General features: G+C 32.0%; 1 protein-coding gene across 1 annotated transcript in view; it reads left to right on the plus strand.

Moving 5' to 3' along the window:
* CSMD3 (CUB and Sushi multiple domains 3) overlaps positions 1-17,714 on the plus strand; it is a 764,662-nt gene that overhangs the window by 374,926 nt on the left and 372,022 nt on the right. Inside the window, exon 13 of the mRNA XM_004679632.2 lies at positions 9,566-9,678. Coding sequence (XP_004679689.1) covers positions 9,566-9,678 — 113 coding nt within the window. The remainder of the gene's footprint in view (positions 1-9,565; positions 9,679-17,714) is intronic.

Here is a 17,714-nt window from a genome sequence, read left to right on the forward strand (position 1 = left end):
CTGCTCCCCTCAGCAGTGTACTTAATCAATCTACCTGTTCTGCTCCCCACTCTGTCTCTGGTGAATCCTCTCACCACCCCTGCACCTCTGGCCTGTATCCCAGTGCTGTATGCACAAATAAAAAAATCTTTAAAAAAATTATAATGGGAGAAGATTATTTACTCTGCACCAATACACATGCAGTGAGACATCAGCACAAAGCATATCTTTACTTTTGTTGTAAAAGACAGGTCATGAGCTATAGAGAACTGTGTCTGACTGATTACCTTGGTTTCTTAAACCATTTTGGGTTATGGCAACAAAAATATGCTAGTCTAGGTGAATCACACACTAAAGTAATTTATTTCTCACATTTATGGAGGTTGGAAGTCAGAGAATGCAGAACCAGCAGATACAGCATCTAGTAAGGATCCACAAAGGCAATTGTTATTACTGTTATTTGGCAACACAGGGGTTTCTCTAGGGCTTTTAGAAGTATACAACCCCACTTCTAACACTTCTCAATGACCCCACCTCCAAATTGGAAATCACCTTACTTCTGAAATTAGGTGTTACCATATAAATTTGGCGAGAAGCATATTTGGTGTCCAGCAGTGGGGATTTCAACAATATTGATATCACATCGAGAAAAATGTAAAGTGGATGGCAATACTTCATCATGTGTAGCCAATAAAATGGCTTGCTGTTAAGCAATAATAAATGTATATTGCTGGAACTTTAGAATTTCTTTAGTCACAATACAAAAATAAAATATGTGACAATTTTGATTGCATACAATAAATTAATTAATATTGGAGATAGCTTACTTTTAATGGTCCTTAATCATCTCTGAATTGTTATTGTAGTTATCCATTTCTACAATGAAAGCAGTGATAATTTCACTGAAAATAAAGGCAGTTTACTGCTGCTGTGCCTCGATTTATTTGTGAAAACTGATGATCTAACTGGAAAAATAAGAGGCAGTTTATTATTTTTGCTTTGCTTTGCTTTTGTGTATTTATTTTTTGCATGAATTGTCTAAAATAAACTGAAAACTTTTTAGCTTTTTACTTAATCAGAAGTATCTGTACTGTGGTAAACATTTCAAAAGTGGTTATAGAAGCAGAAATTGGTGCAAAATAGAGAAATGCTATCCTGGTAAACTAGATTTCCTTTCACAATTATTATAAAGCACATGATCTTCTAGGAGTGCTAAATATGTTTAATAAACTATCCATAGGCTATTTTACAAAGATATATGTATGTGCTGAGGTCTTGACTTTCAATTTATTTTTTTTCCTAAAAAAATGCTGATATAAATAATTTTCATGTATATGTATAATAAGAACCACAGCAAGTACTCTAGCAAACGTTTTGCTTTTGAATTAGCCAAACCCTGAAGACTACATTCATAAATGAATGGTTATTGGCTACTCAGTCATTTGAGTGATAGAACATTTATGTAGTAGTTTGTATTTTGTTTTTTAAAAACTTTGCCTTTTTAAATCTTTATAGAGGTATATTTAACAATTAAAATGTAAGCTATTTAAAACAGTATCATTACTTCATATATGTATATGCTGTTAAAAGGGTCTGTTAAGCTAATGACCACAAATATCACTTCACTATGAAACTTTTTTTTATTTTTTGTTGAGAACATTTAAGCTTTATTCACTTAGAAAATTTCAGTTATACAGTTGTACCCAACTATAATCACCAGTGTTACACATTAGCTCCTCAGGTCTAAGTTTGTAACTTTTATTAATCTATTTCTCCCCCATAATCTAGAATCTGGCAAACTTTTCTATTCTATTACTATGAGTTCTTTTTTTTTTTTTAAGACTCCGTTTGTAAGTCACACCATGAAATATTCATTTCTCTGGTTTCCTTCACTTAGCAAAGTGCTTTCCAGGTTGATCCATGACAGGATTTCAAGGTTCATCCATGACAGCACTTCCTTCTTTTATTAAAGGCTGGATAATATTCAAGTTCATCCATCTCACATTTGCTTGAATTCTTCATCTGTTGACAGATATTTAGGTGGCCCCGCCCCATGTACTGGCCATGAATAATGCTGGAGTGGACATCAGGGGTTCAGGTATCTCTTTAAGATAATGATTTTGAAATATTTCAAATATACACAAAAACAGGATTGCTGGATCTTTGGTGCTTCTAATTTTAATTATTGAGAAGCCTGTACACTATTTACACTGTTTCATAGGATCATAGGAACTGTACAAGTTTGCATTCCTGCCAGCAATGTACAAGAGTTTTTTTTTTTTTTTAATCAAGTCCTCACCAGCACTTGTTAACTTGTTATTTCTTTTCTTTTTTTTTTATCTACCCTAACAAGTTAATGTGATACTGCTCTCTGATATTTCTGGAGTTTTGTGTGTTCATCTATTATTTTACTGTTATCATCTTCAGTGAATTCACGTTTTCAAAGCAGACATGATAATACTATTAGAGGAAAGAATACCAAATGCATTTCAATAAAAAGTAAAAATTACTCTTATGAAACAAAAATGTATGTAGGACTGCATTGTTATTGTCAATAAATGTATCCATGTATTTAGGGTGATTATACATATAGTCAGGCATTGGACCCACTAAAATGTAATAGATCCTGTTCTTTATTTCATAATGCATTTGAGTGATTCAGGGAAAAATATGAGTATACTCCTTAAGGTTTTTAATCTCTTATTCTACTATCATGGGAATAAATAGGGCAATGAAAATATTTTGTGAACCTTGCAGTTACACACTATAAATACATGTGCAATAAGTAGTATTTTTTTTTTAGGTTTACAGAAAACTAGCTCAAAAAGATATATTAAAACCATGTAAAAACTATTTCAACATTCAACACAAACCTTCTGAGAATGATGCAAAAATACCCTTTATTATGAGGGCAATGGAAAACAGTTATTCAAATCAGGTAGATTTTTATAGTTTGAGTATAAACTTAAATTATTTGAGAGGATGTGAGTAGAAATTAGCTGGTTATTTGGCTTCATAAAAAGAACAGTGTTTTAATTTAAGCAATGTTGGAAGATATAAACAAAAGTAAAATCAACTACCAACCCAGTGAAACCTTTTCACAACATGTAGGAAAGGATGAATCAGTTTTACTGTTGAATTAGGATTAAACCACTTGAGTGCATATTGTAGACAAGCCTCCAAAGACATTGCAAAACAAGAAAAAAAAATCACCTAGTTATTTAGACAGGCAGGTACAATCCATTACATACATATTAATTATCCTTGTCAATAGAAAGAAATGAACTTCGGTCTTTTTTGACAAGCAGGAAATTACATCTTTGAGCCAAGCACCTAGGCTCTGATTTACAGAAAGAAGAACCATCTTTTTTTATGTTCACATTTCAAAATGATGACTCCAAGACCTCCAAGAAAATCATTCTTAGAGTCAAAACTGGTAAAAGTTTTTGTAGTGTTTACATACATCTGGAACAGAAAAAAAATCAATTTCTGTTATTTCAAGTTTTTTAAAGGGCATGCTAAAGAGAAGTGAGAGACAAAGAGAGCTCTCTTTCATTTTTGATACCATGGGATTTTGAGTTTATTTTTATTTGTATTTTTATGAATAACTTATTTCTGTAACTATTTTATGATAAAACTATAATATTCTAATTATCATTATTGTTGTTTCTATTAATAATTTCCTCTAAGCGACTTGTAGTCATCCTAATATATACTAAGTCCACAGCGAAATGCAAGCAAAGTTATATAATGCAATAGAATGAAGTAAAAATTCAATGAAATACTAGGCTTGGAACCATACTCTTTTAATGATATATTAACCAACAGGGACAATTTTAAAAAAATATTGATTAGTAATGATCAATAATTACCTTTCCAATATGTTAATTTCACAAACTATTTTGATGTTTTTTAAATCTTCAAAGATAATCTCATTTGTTTATATATCCAAGGGAAGGAATTTATGTCTTAAATTTAATCACGTTACATTAAACATATCTTCTGAAGTCTTAATCTGTAAATTCAAATTCTTGTTTGTCTCTTAATGAGATCTTTTCTTTTTTAACATTGTATCATTTCTATTGATCTCTTAATGAGATCCTTTCTTTGTTAAAATTGTATCATTTCTGTCTTCCAATAGATCTTTTTTGTCCTGTATCATCCTTCTAGCCAAACCAGTTAATGTAATTGTGTGTGTGTGTTAAATTTTAAGAGTGAATATATAGATATGTATTCCTTTTGTTTTTGTAAAACGCTAAAAGAAGATGGTCCCTTATTTTCCAATACTTGGATTTTGTGGATTTTTAACCCAGATAATATCTATACTTGTCTAGAAGATAAATAAAACAGATTTAGGGAAGACTATTCAAGACTATTGAAATCAAAGTTAGAACTATTAAAACTGGTACCAAATCTATTTAATTTGGGCTCAAGACTATTGTGATAGAGAAGAGAAATTTAATTCTATTCTGTGGAAACAAAAGATGGGATGTTTTATAAGCACTGGCATTAATATTAACTAGTGCTAGAAAACTTTACAAGATTAGTTGGTGTGAATATGCCACCTGTGCTTACTTACTAATAGTCGTTTATCAAATTTGGACTCCTATACTCCCATAGCTTTAGGATTCGGAGTGTTACTTAGGAGTGTTACTTCCTCTGATGTTTACATTTCAAAACAATGACAATCAGGTCCATGAGAAAGACTTTCCCTGAACCTATAGTCAATAAGAAATCTGTTTCATGTTTAGTTGAACTCACGAAAATGTAAAGGTTGTTGTGGCCACTGGGCTGTCTAGAAGTAGTGAATATAGGAAACATTACTAGTAGTGCAGAAAGAAAAAAAGTAGTTTAAAAATAACATGTTTCTTTTCTGTTAAAATGTAATTGTTGGCCCTCCCTGGTGGCGCAGCGGGTTAAAGCACTGCACTGAGAAACTAAAGCCACTTCCTCATGAGTTCGATTCCCGCCTGCCCCGGAGGTGACCACATGGCGTGGCAGACCTCTCCTGACCCGCCCGCTGCTCCCCTCAGCAGTGTACTTGTCGATCTGCCTGTTCTGCTCCCCGCTCTGTGTGTGGTGAATCCTCTCACCCTCCGCATCTCTGGCCTGTACCCCAGTTCTGTATGAATAAATAAATAAATCTTTAAAAAAAATGTAATTGTTAAAGTAATTTAAGACAACAAGGCAGTCCATGAGAATCATGTTTTCTGTAAAACCTTCTTTCAGTTGTCATTAACAATTGCTCTAGAAAATATAAGTTGCAAGCCCTTTGTGGGAAACACTGTCTAGAGCTTCTCAAATGTTGCATTCACTTGACGAGCATGGATCCACCAGGTTTCTGCATATATACGGGGAACAATATTTGTGATCAAATGCACATGTGAGTGTCCCTCTAACATAAGATTAGCCCACTTCTCCTCTGGAACATTTTTAGGTAGTCTCCCAATTCTTAAGTGTGGCAGACTTCTAGGAACTCCTTATAACTTTATGTCTCAGGACATCAAGAGAAGGAAGACATGCTTTGAAGTATTGAAATAATTATGAGGATTTCAATTGACCAACAACATTCTCTGACCAATATTCATAGGTCAGCCAAATAAATATAAGTTCAAATGGAAAAACATCAGACCTGCTTGCAAACATTTCTCTAATTTTTAAAAAGGCTAGCAGTGAATGTCTAGATAATTATAATCTAGTATAATGCTGAATCCTAGTACTTGAGTTTGATTTATCTTATGAGAATCTATAAATATTGGCATAATTACAAGCTGATATTAGAAATAAAATGAGTTCCTCTCTCTCTGACTCATTATGCTCTACTATCTCTAAAGTAGGGGAAAAAAAAACATGTCATAAGAGACTGTACCCCTTGAGCATGAGCATAAGCATCTGAAGAGGGGGTCTTAACACCATCAGTCATCATATGTACCAGAATTAGACACATTTTTTTTTTTTACTGCAGGCATTAATTCTATTAAATCAACATGGTGGCACATGTCTATAGTCTCAGCTACACAGGAGGCCAAGCAGAAGGATCACATGAGTCCAGCTGATGTAGCATGTTATACCCACTAGGCATTCTCACCAAGGTGGTATCAACAGTGGTGTCCTCTCAGGAGTGGGGGACCCCCAGGTTACCAATGAAAGGGCATACTTGCTCAAGTCACAACATTCTGGTTGGAGAAAACTACTTATACCTACCTTGGGAGTGGTCTGTAAAGAATTCTGCTGACAAGTGTTAGTATTTTTAATATATTTTTAATAAATTCATTTTTTGGTAAATGTAGTAATCTAGTGCCTTTAAAATCCCACACTCACACAGGTGGTAATGTTGGTGACACAACATCATTAATGAAGCAAATGATGACGGCAGTATATGAATGATTTTGTCAGAAAAATCTGTTAGTTCTAATTCATTTTCTTGCTTTTACTAATCTATGTGTGTGTTTCCATTTGTAAGGGACATTTTGGTAATTAGCAAGATATGTTTATTGTAGTAAATGTGAGGTTTCTAAGTTTGAAATTTACCCCATATTAATGGTGTATTTTTTGTAGCTGTCAGCAATCCCATTGCCTTTAGAAGTTTTCATTCAGCTCTGTTTGAGATCTGTGAACTAATGATCTGAGCAGTAAGGTAGACTGCCTCTGAGAAATCAGCTATCAGTTTTTATTTTTCTAAATTTACTTCATGATGGACATCATATATTTTGTGTGTTCGTACACATATATAGATATGCTACATATGTACCCACAAAGGTCTGTGAATTGAAAAGCTTAGTTCTATGTAAAAATAAGTTTCCAAAATATCAAGTGTGGGGGGCCTTGACCTGCAAGGCCGGGGAGTCGGGGCCCCATGTCCGGCGAACAAAAAAAACAAAACAGTCACGCATGTATCAGAACAAAGAGAGAGAGAGAGAGAGTTTATTTTGTCTTTATCTGTTTATATAAAATACAAGAGGTGGGGGATGCAGAAGTCGGGCAGGGAGAAAGCCAATGGACACTAGACATGCAGGGATGTTTTGACGGCGGTTGCTCTTGCGAAGGGCGAAAATGGGCGAGAATGGAGCAGTGTTTTGATAATAGATGGGCGAGAGAAGAAAGAGGAGAAGGAAAAGGTGGGGGCAGGGAGTTCTTCCCACATGCCTTTTACAACCCGGATGTTTCTCTCTATCCGGACTCCATTTCACCTTTTTATGACTGCTGACAGAGCCAGATGCCCGCCTCGGTCCCCAACAATCAAGTAGTAACCATGACATAAAAAGTCTTAAATCAGTCACTTCTATACCAAGTACATAGCCTGTCAGCAAGTATTTTATTAGCACTAAGAACAAGAATATCTTATAAACCTGGTCAGAGCCTATTAACATTGTACAGTCACAATTATCAATTTGATCAAGTAAAAGACTCATAAAGGATTTCAAAGAGTATATCCCCCAAGCACAATATTAACACTGAATAATATCACTTGGTTCATAAATAATATAATGATGACATACCCACAAACCTTAATCTGAATATTAGGCATTTGTAAAAATGATGAAACCATAAACAGAGTATAGAAATAACTTAACTGACCAAAGACAAACCTTCAGTCTTTAAACAAGTATGTCTTTTGCTCTCTGCACATCCCAATATCCCCAGTGACATAGATTACAGAGTGTATATGTTATATTTGCAGCGTAGTCTAAATTTTGAGTTAAAATTCCAATAGTCATTCCTTTATTTTTGTGACAAAACAAGTGGAAAGCTTTTCCAGTTTCAGAATCCTCAAGGCTAAATAGGCAATTTTAGTTCAAATGCATCTTTAGAGTCTACAGATCAAATCAGAGGATCTGACCATTTATCTTGTCAAAACATTAGATGTTTTGCCCATTCTGCAAAAACTCAAATGTACACCTAGAAAATTTCACTATTACCAAACATTGTTCAAATTATTTTTTTTGTAAAAGGGCATTTTTTTCCACAAGATGGGCTGTCTCTTGGGCTGCAATAATGTAGGATCTTCAGCATTAAGAGGTACACTAACTATGTTACCTCATTCAGGTAATATAACAATTTATGTAGTACACTTACTGAGGCCAGTTGGGGTGAGGGGTAATTGCAGCAAAGTCAAGATTTTTTGCTGACATTATCAGTAAACATCTAAATATTGAGTACTTAAAGATGCTTCTGGTGGTACAGCTTTCTCTGTACTTAATTGGACATGTCTAGAGAAAGAGTAAGAGAAACTCTTGAGGAATCATTTACCACAAATACTGAATTCTTCCATGAGTAAAAACAAACAAGAGTTTAGATTTTTCTATAGGAGGAATGACAGGGAAGAAAACAGAACAGAAGTAAATTGGAGAAAAGCCACAGATAATATACCAAAGATTAGTAGTTCCAGTGTTAGGAACTATAGACAATAATGAAGTAATGAATTTATTTATTTACTATTGTGTGTGTTTACGACTATCTTTTCTCTAATCTCTCTCCCACTGTGTTTTGTTGTTGTTTTTGCATTTTTTCTCTTCATTTATATACAGCTGCTCCTTTCCACACATCTTAAAGGGGGGGGGGGTTAATGTTTACAAACTCCTTCAGTTTCTGTTTGTTGGGAAGGCCTTTATTTCTCCCTCATATCTGAAAGCCTTATGGATTTGGAGATGTCTGACGTAAGCCTGATTTGGATACATTTTTCAATTACTTGTTTTTCCTCCCAGACATTTTCAGTATTCTTTCTTTATCTTAAAATCTTGGCAGTCCCATGTCTAATTGTCTTGATGTAATTCTAGTTACATTTAGAGAACAGGTGCACTTTTAGGTTCATGGACATTAATATTTGATTCTTCCCTAGGTTTAGGGAATTTTCCTTTATTATTTCATTGAATAAGTCTTCTGTTCCCTTCTCTATCTTCCCTTTCTAGAGTGCCCACCATTTTTCTTATGTTACTTTACCTCATGAGGTCAGAAGTTCTGACAATAATTCTTCATTTTTGTCCTTTGTATTTTTTCTTATTCCTTTTGGGTCCTTTTGTGCATTATTACCTTCAACGACGTGGATTCAGTCCTTCATTTAGTCTGCTTTTTTTGCACAGAGTTTAATTTGAAAATGTTTTCAAATGATACTGTACATGTCTCTGTGTATGTGTGGTTGTGGTTGTGTGTGTGTGTGTATGCACACATGATAGGCTCATGTATATGTATGGAGACATACACACACACACACAGAGGTCTATGAAACTTGAAAGTTTAATATTAAATGGATTCCTGAAATTAAAAATGTTCTATAGATCTTTTATTTTTTTTCCAGTTTGATAAGACTAAGAGTTCCTAATGTCTAAAATTTAGTATCTTGCCTCAGGGTTATAAAAAATCTAATATAAGTAAACACATGAAATGGAAACTTGTTTATAATAAACTTGGATCACTAAATTGTATCATTTGTGTTTTCTTATGTCAACACATAGTCTTATAAATGTATCTCAACTTTTTTTTTCCTTCAATTTTCTAGCAAAGAAAATGTGGAAAAACAAATCTGTCTCATAATTTATAAGAGTGTATTTGAGTAATCTCTTTCCCTTCTTTGTCCATCTCTTGTTAGCCTCACTGGAAGCTTTGTGCCAGACTTGATAGTGAGCATGAGCAGCCAAATGTGGCTTCACCTTCAAACAGATGAAAGTGTTGGATCCGTTGGCTTCAAGGTTAACTACAAAGGTAATGCCACTAAATAGGAAATATATTTTCTTAATATCACCAGAGGATACTTTTAAATTCAAATTTATTGCAGCTACAGAACAAGAGTTTCCTGAAACACAAGCAGGGATATATTTGAACAAAACACATTAATATTTTTAAAACTAAAAATGTTGATTTCACTTTTTTCAAGAAAATTAGATTTTTTTCTTGAAAATGTTTATTTTCATACCCTTTCTCATACCCCTATCGACTATTCCATCCATATGCTTTTTTTGCTATAACTTTGAGCCTTTCCCAGGACACACAACAAAACAACAGATTTTACAGATTATGTAACCTACTTGTCAGAAAATCCATTAATTATTAAATGATTTAAAATAAAATAATTCCTCAAAGAATTCAGGGCACCATGATTTTTTGCAGTACATCAGTTATTTCTTAAATAAAATACATGCTCATATATATATATATATATATATATATATTTCCAGCACTTGTTAGATCATAGACCACATGTGTTAATGTGTTAAGTGCCTTTTTCCCATCCTATTATTGGTAGTAGTACAGGCTGTACATGTTAAACATGTGTTTAACAAAATCTTTGTTCAATAATTTAAGACAGAGTGCAGTCTATAAGATATAGACTCTGAAATCATGAATAGTTTGAAACTTGATTAAAGTCAAATAAGACAGTGAATATATATATATATATATATATAACTATATATACACATATGTGTAATATACATATTAAAATGCAGATTTGGTAATCACATTGAAAAATATATAAATAATTGCTATCATAATTTATGACTTATAAGATGCCAGTGTAAGAGACCAACAGAACATGTTGCTTGAGTTTATTATTTCTATTGCATTTCAAAAATCAGCTTTTTCTATCCTATCAATTAAACAATGATTGTGTAAAATTCTTACTTCTAATAATAATTTTCAGAGTATTTGCTAAATACTGCCTTAACATTCCATTTTATCTAGACACATTAAATGAATTCATTATATCTATGTCAGAGAGGGCACACACATTTTATACTTTTTTAACTTGAGACAAAATCTAGCACTATATAAATCTGAGTACTTCAGAAAATCTGAATACTATTAAAAAAAAAAAACCTTAGCCTTATTATAACTTTAAATATATTCCTTCCTCCATTGAAATTCTTAATTTATTGTATGTAAGTAAATAAAATAAAGTTAGCAAATTTAAGGAATGGTGAACTTTGTAACTATCTAAAGAATCTAAGACTTGATCTTTTTTTTTTTTTCTTATTTTTCCCTTCGAAATAACTAAGTAAAACTGACATCCTTATAGTCCTTTTGGTTTTATTATTTTCTCCCACAAAGGTTATCTGTTAGAGAATGTATAATCATTTAAAACTTAGAAGTATATTAATTAGTAATGATGAATCTTTGACAAAGAATACATTTATTAAAGTTCATGAACAGGTTGGAGCAGCAGGGGAGTGCTATAGATACTTACAAAGCTCTCCTCTGCACTGAGGTTCATGAACTGTAAATACATTGTAAAATAGCGCAATTCAACATTATACTGTTTTCTCTCTGTTTAGTTTGTTTAACAAAAAGAAATACATTTTCTAAGGATCTGCCTGCTATCCAATTCGTTGTTCAATATAGAAAAAACACATAGGTGCTGTCTTTCTCCATGAGATCATAACAGTGACAAGAAAATGTACCTAACCATACATAATACTTTCCACAGAAAACAGACCAAACCAGATGATTCTTATTTTTCTCCCTCTCCAATATGGGTCTTCCAGTCTTAACTTTCACACTACTACTTGTTATTTTCCAGCAGTAAAAGAAGTAATGTTACACATCTACTTAAAATGTCCCCATAACATTTCTTTGCCTAAATTATAAATCCTTTGTAGGTCTTCTATTCCAGCTTGCTTCACCGTGTTTCTGTCTCTCTCCCTGCAGTCTTCCTAAGTTACAGCTAAGTCTCTGAACCCAGCAAGTTATCTTAGACCTCCCTTCTCTGTACATTAAATAAATTCTACCTAAATTCCATTGTAATTTTAACTCATAATCACAGAACTCATTCTTCAAGATAAAGATTATTATTTTTTCTCTTAAGCCTTTCCTAGCTTCACCCATAGTTCAATAACATTTCCTCTATTTTATAAATACTGTACCAAATGTAATATATAACCAGATGGATATATGTATATTCATCCTGATGTTCCCATTAGTATCTCCCTGTTGTGTAATTATAAGTGATTAATAATTATTTGTTTAAAAATTTTTGAACAGAATGTTTTAACTTGTAGTGTAAAATAATTCCTCTGTTTAATTTATAATAAATTTTGCTACTGAGACTATCGTGTTTTTACATACCACATAATTTAAACCTGATCTCAGGGTGAAGCAAGGTTCATTTTGAGAAGTTTCAAATTTTGATGTGCAGATAGCTTCAGCAACTTCACCTACTAAAAATAATTTTCCTAATTACCATGCTCTCTGGTAAGTAATGTGTTGGTTCTAAATGGAACACCTGCTAAAAAACTTTCCAGATTTTATCTAAATATATCTTCCTTTTTTGTAATCTGGAGATTTTGCATGCAATAGCATTAAATGCAGATCCCCCTATAAATTAAAGATGTATCTTATTATGCTTTAAAACTTTTAAATGCAACAAGTGTAGTAATTGAGTTTGCATTTCACAGTATATATAATATTTATATATTTTATTTTGAAAACAGTGTTTTTGAAAACAAAATTGTAAGGAAATCAAAAATTTAAATGAAAGTTGCTGCTATAAACACAGAATAGAAAAAGGTGAAAAAGCTTTGTTACTCTGGAAAGATGAGGGTGGGAAGCCCTTTTGTCAGACTGCCCCTCCAGATATAGTGTGGAATCTGGTGCTAAAAAATCAACACAGCAGTTTGGAAATTATTTTTCTGAAACCAAACTGTTGGCTATGAGACCAAAAATTTATCCGTAAATATAAAAGATTATGAAATTGCCTCAGTAAGTTTTCATTATATTTAGAGCTTCAGTCTCAATCTTTGCAAATATCAACAGGCTGTTTTTTTTTTTTTTTACCTTATAGAGCTTGGGCAGCACTGATTTTAAAGTATAAAAAATAAAAAAAAAAACTAAAATAGTGCAATTCATTCTTATTCAATTAAGATTCAGTTCATGTATGTTATAGGTGTATATTGATTATTTTGTGAAATGGCAGCAAATAAATGGCAACAATAATAAATGACAACACAGTCTTGACAAGTTTAATGGTACTCTCCCTCCCCCATTAAAACTAACATCCATATTGGGTAAAAAAGTGACAGCTGCTGCAATTCACCAAGAGATTATTGAGCTTGCCAAAATGTGATTTTGATCTGGTACTAATCATTCCTGTTGAAAAGGAAGAATAACATAAATCATCTTACCCTTAATTTGTAGACCTGTAGACCATATTATCCTTACTTAAAGACATTAGTCTGCATGTTACCTTTAAAGATGTTAGTTTCATTTTTTTTGTTTTTACATTGTAATTGTTGCAAATGAATTTTAACCAGGAAAGAAGTAAAACAGATTTTTTTTTTAACCAATGAGATTATTAGCATTCATTAAATATTACATGGTTTGTTGGGGGACTTTTTCATCTTCATCTTAGAAAGCCAAGCTACATTTAAATAATAATAATTACAAAGCTCTTTGCATATTGTAATTACTTTGCCTACATTTTACTCATTAATCTGATTAAAACCCCAAGAGGAAACAATCCTTACTCATTTTTAGTGATCAGAAAATTGACTATGATGTAAGCATCACGATAATAGAAAATTTGGATTGTTTCATTCATTGTTGTAGTCCCAGTACCTAACACAGTGCCTCACACATAATTTGCACTCAATAAATATTTGGGTAATGTGTAAATGAAATGACATGACATTGAGTGTCATATTATTAATTTATTGTGAAACCTTTATTGGAGTCTTATGTACGCTGACTGAACTGTAATTTCCATTATGCAATATTACATCTTAGATTTTGAGGAGTTTAGAGGTGCTGGAATTTAGGGAATCAAGTGTTTGGGGAAGCATAACATTCAAAGCCTAAAACAAGCTAGAGCTTTTAATAATGAGAAGAATTATTACTTGATTAGGATAAATTTAAATTATGGATTTAAGGATTGAGTTAAATTATGAGTTCCCTTTGTCTTATTAGTGACATATTAAAAAAGAAAAAACACACCCATATGTACATATGCCAAAGCAATGGATTTAAAATGTTTGTACATTTTTATGTTTATAGGATTACTTTATATTCTATAAAGAAAATTTATCAAAAGTGATTAAAATCCATGGTAGAGGCCTATTTAAAGTCTCTAGGCTTCATAGAATACTAAAAGTGTATCTCTTCTTTTAGAAATCATGGATGCTTAAATTTATTTTCTATTGTGTTGTAGTGTACATTCTCAAATATATGGTATTTATAGCAAACACTTTTGAGTGGCTATATGCTATTGCAAGTGTATATATATATATATATGTGTGTATGTGTGTGTGTGTGTGTGTGTATACACACACACACATCATATATATTATCTCATATAATCAACTGCAATAATCCTCCCTGGTAGGACACAGATGAAGTTAACCATGGCATAGCAAGTTGGGTAATATTTTCAAGACCACATGACTAATATAAGGCAAAATTATGGCATGACTAAATTCTGTTTTTAGGCTGTTAGCTTTAAAAAAATTCATATTTTCCTCATACATTTAGCTTCAAGTTAAATTTTACTTAGATCTTTAAATATTTAAATAACACTCAACTAATGTTTAAAATTTTGATGACACCACCTGTTTTTATGGAATGACCTGAAATTTTTATATGGAGCATTTTAATAACATGATTATTATCCCTAAGTATTTATAATCATAATTTTTATGATATAAAGTAACTTCAGATTTTCCTCATGCAGAACTTAAAACAGAAATTCCATTATCTACTTAAATGCAAGTCTTTAGCATTTTGGACATATCTCTGAGATAAAATAGATAATTACCAAAGATTTGAAAGTGAAAACATTATTTGCAAGTGTTTGCTTCAAATTCAATTATAAATCTCAGCATTTTAAAAATGCTCATGTTTAAGAATATTATGAAAAAAATAAAAGCAAATAGTAGCAGGGAGTTCTGGCCATGGAATATTTCAAAAATTAAAATTACAGAAGTTATTAAATTGAAATTTTGTGGATTGATCAGAATATATAGTTAAATGTATCTAAGGGCATGTAAAAACCTACTATGTGCTAATTTGGCTTTTCAATTCTGTATGAATATGACCTGATTAGAAAGTTCTTACCAAAATTGCCTTTACCTGTAAAAGAAAACACTCAGTCAAGATATATAAATACATTCCAGATGGGTATCAGTTTGAAATATAACATTAAAAATACAACTTTATGAAATCTTTTAAAAAAATGTGCAACACATATACAAGTCCCAGTGCCATAAATGAAACAATGATAGATTTTATTATAACAAAAACCAATGTAAATCTTGGTATGGAAAATTAATTCAAACAATTAAAATTCACTAGAAAGAAATATTTTAAATGTGTGACTAGGTTTAATGATCTTTCAGTGCCTACAATTTAATAAAACTAAAATAGAAATAAGTTGCAAATAGATGACTAAGTACATACATCAGTTCATATACATGAGTTTGTGATGGGATAACAAAGCTAGAAATCCTAAATAACAAAATAAAGGTTTATTATTTTCTCAGAGATAAGTAAAAATATACTTTATCAAGTGTTTGAAAATTCTAGTCTCAATGTTGAAATCAGTGTTGAAATCAACCACTTTCCTGCATCATCCTTCATTTAGCTATTAATTTTCCTAATGCTGGGCCACACTACCATTACTATACTAAATTTTATAGGCCATAATATTCAATATTTTACTACACTCTCCAGTTCAATTTATGAATAAACCTTTATGCCTTTTGTATTTAATTAAATATGTGAATTGTACTATCATTTCTTTTAATGTTAGTTTCATGAAATCTGGGTTTTAGGCTTATGGCAATTGCATAGCAGGAATCAGTAACTTTTTTAGTGCTCTAGAGTAGTCTGAATAAATTAAGACTAAGAAATATCATTGAGAGTAAGAAAGAACCTGACTAAAACCATTTGGATATTTTTACTTAAAGGTAAATACTTAGTACTTCTAATTTCTTTCCTATGGCTATATGTCTTTTCAAACTTCATTTTGAATTAATGTTATTTATAGTTTATTATAAAGTCTTCTAAGTTACAAATAATGACTTTCAAATGCTGACATTTGATATGAATTTCATTTGTAGTTTATGTTAATTCCAAAGAGTATATATTTTCTTTCTTTTCTCCACACCTGCTTTTATGGTGGCCAGCAGTATTTTCACTTTCTGCTGGTTCTTGAACAGCTCTAGGTTTCACGAACCTAATCTCTTTTAATTTGTAAGGCTTAAGTTTGGGATGAACTAATCAGAATTGCCTATGATATGGCTATCAATTCAGGATCTGGAATAACTGACATGGATTCTGGATGGAAGAAAATCTTTTTTTCTGAGTTTGTGAAGCCTAATGGTCATTTAACGATGCTACATGAACATCGACTTTTGTTATCTCATATCAATAACTAACCAACAGAGAACAAAGTGGAACCAATATATGGAAAGAATGAAAAACAATACTGAGGGCATATTTGAAACTAAACCGTTAAGGTGAATACTACACCTTGATTATCCAGTTGTCTAAGATTATATACTTCTTGCTTATGCCATAGTGAGTTTAGTTTCTGTCACTTGTAGCTCAGTGAACTCTATGTCTGATGAGCACACTTTATCATCTCGATGTTATTTAATGTTTTCAATAATGGTAAAAAACAAGGAAATCTTACTTAAAGTTCAATGCTTATAAAAGTTTATATATTCCCATAGCAGTATTAGCATGGAAAAATATCATAGAATGGCCTAAGGGAGAGTTTATAGTTTATACTCAGGAAGATATGCTTTTATTTCTATGATTGTTAATACATTTATTTTCAAGAGAGAAAAGATTAGTTCTCTAATAACTTTGCACTAATAGCTTATTAGTTGTTTATTAGAATAGTTTATTAGAATGCATGAAAGTCCTGGTTTTGACTTCGAGGCAACCAGCCAGAGCCTGTCCTGGAGACTTTCCAGAGTGCCAGGCCTGATTGGGCAAGTGGCTGCTGAGCCCTTATGGTCACTTGAGAGCTGTGCAATACCTCCCGAGTACCTGAGGGTGTATGTAACTTATTGGGGAATATGCGTGCTCTAGCTTTCAGAATGAATATGGGATTCTTCCTTTTAAATGTTAAAATAAAGAATTTTGTGCCAAAAAAAAATACACAATACCCAACAAGTGATTTTATAGATGTAGACATTCTGATTGAAAAGGAAGATACCCAGAAAAGCCAACTCAGTTGTGAAGGAAAGGAAATGAAGAGGACAACAGTAACTGACTTTTAGAAGAGTTACTTTAAAACTAAGATCTTAAGATGGTGTGGTATTGCTGAAAGGATTAACAAATAGGTCCTAAGGAACAGAGTACACAATCAAATCCACGCATATATAGTAGAGTAATTGATGCAAAAGAATGAGACAATACAGTGGAGCAAAGATAGCCACTTAATAAAGGATGTTGAAACAACTGGACTTCCACATGTAAAATAAATATGTCAGGCCATACTTCACATGCTTCACAAAAACTAATTCATATGGATCGAAACTATAAGGTTCTGAAGAAATAACATAGGTGAACACCTAGATGAGTTAGAATATGGCAATGATTTTTTAGATACACACTAAAAGATAATCCATTAAATAAGTAATTGATAACCTGAATTTCATTAAAATTAAAATTTCTACTCTGGAAAAAAAAGTAGAAAATCAGTTACAGGAGAGTAGAAATTATTGGCAAAAAAAAAAATCTAATAAAGGACTTTATTAAAAATGTACAACAATTTCTTAAAATTCAATAATAAGGAAATTAAC

Source organism: Condylura cristata, unplaced genomic scaffold, assembly GCF_000260355.1.
Source record: "Condylura cristata isolate star-nosed mole 26May11 unplaced genomic scaffold, ConCri1.0 scaffold00009, whole genome shotgun sequence".
NCBI classification, from domain to species: domain Eukaryota; kingdom Metazoa; phylum Chordata; class Mammalia; order Eulipotyphla; family Talpidae; genus Condylura; species Condylura cristata.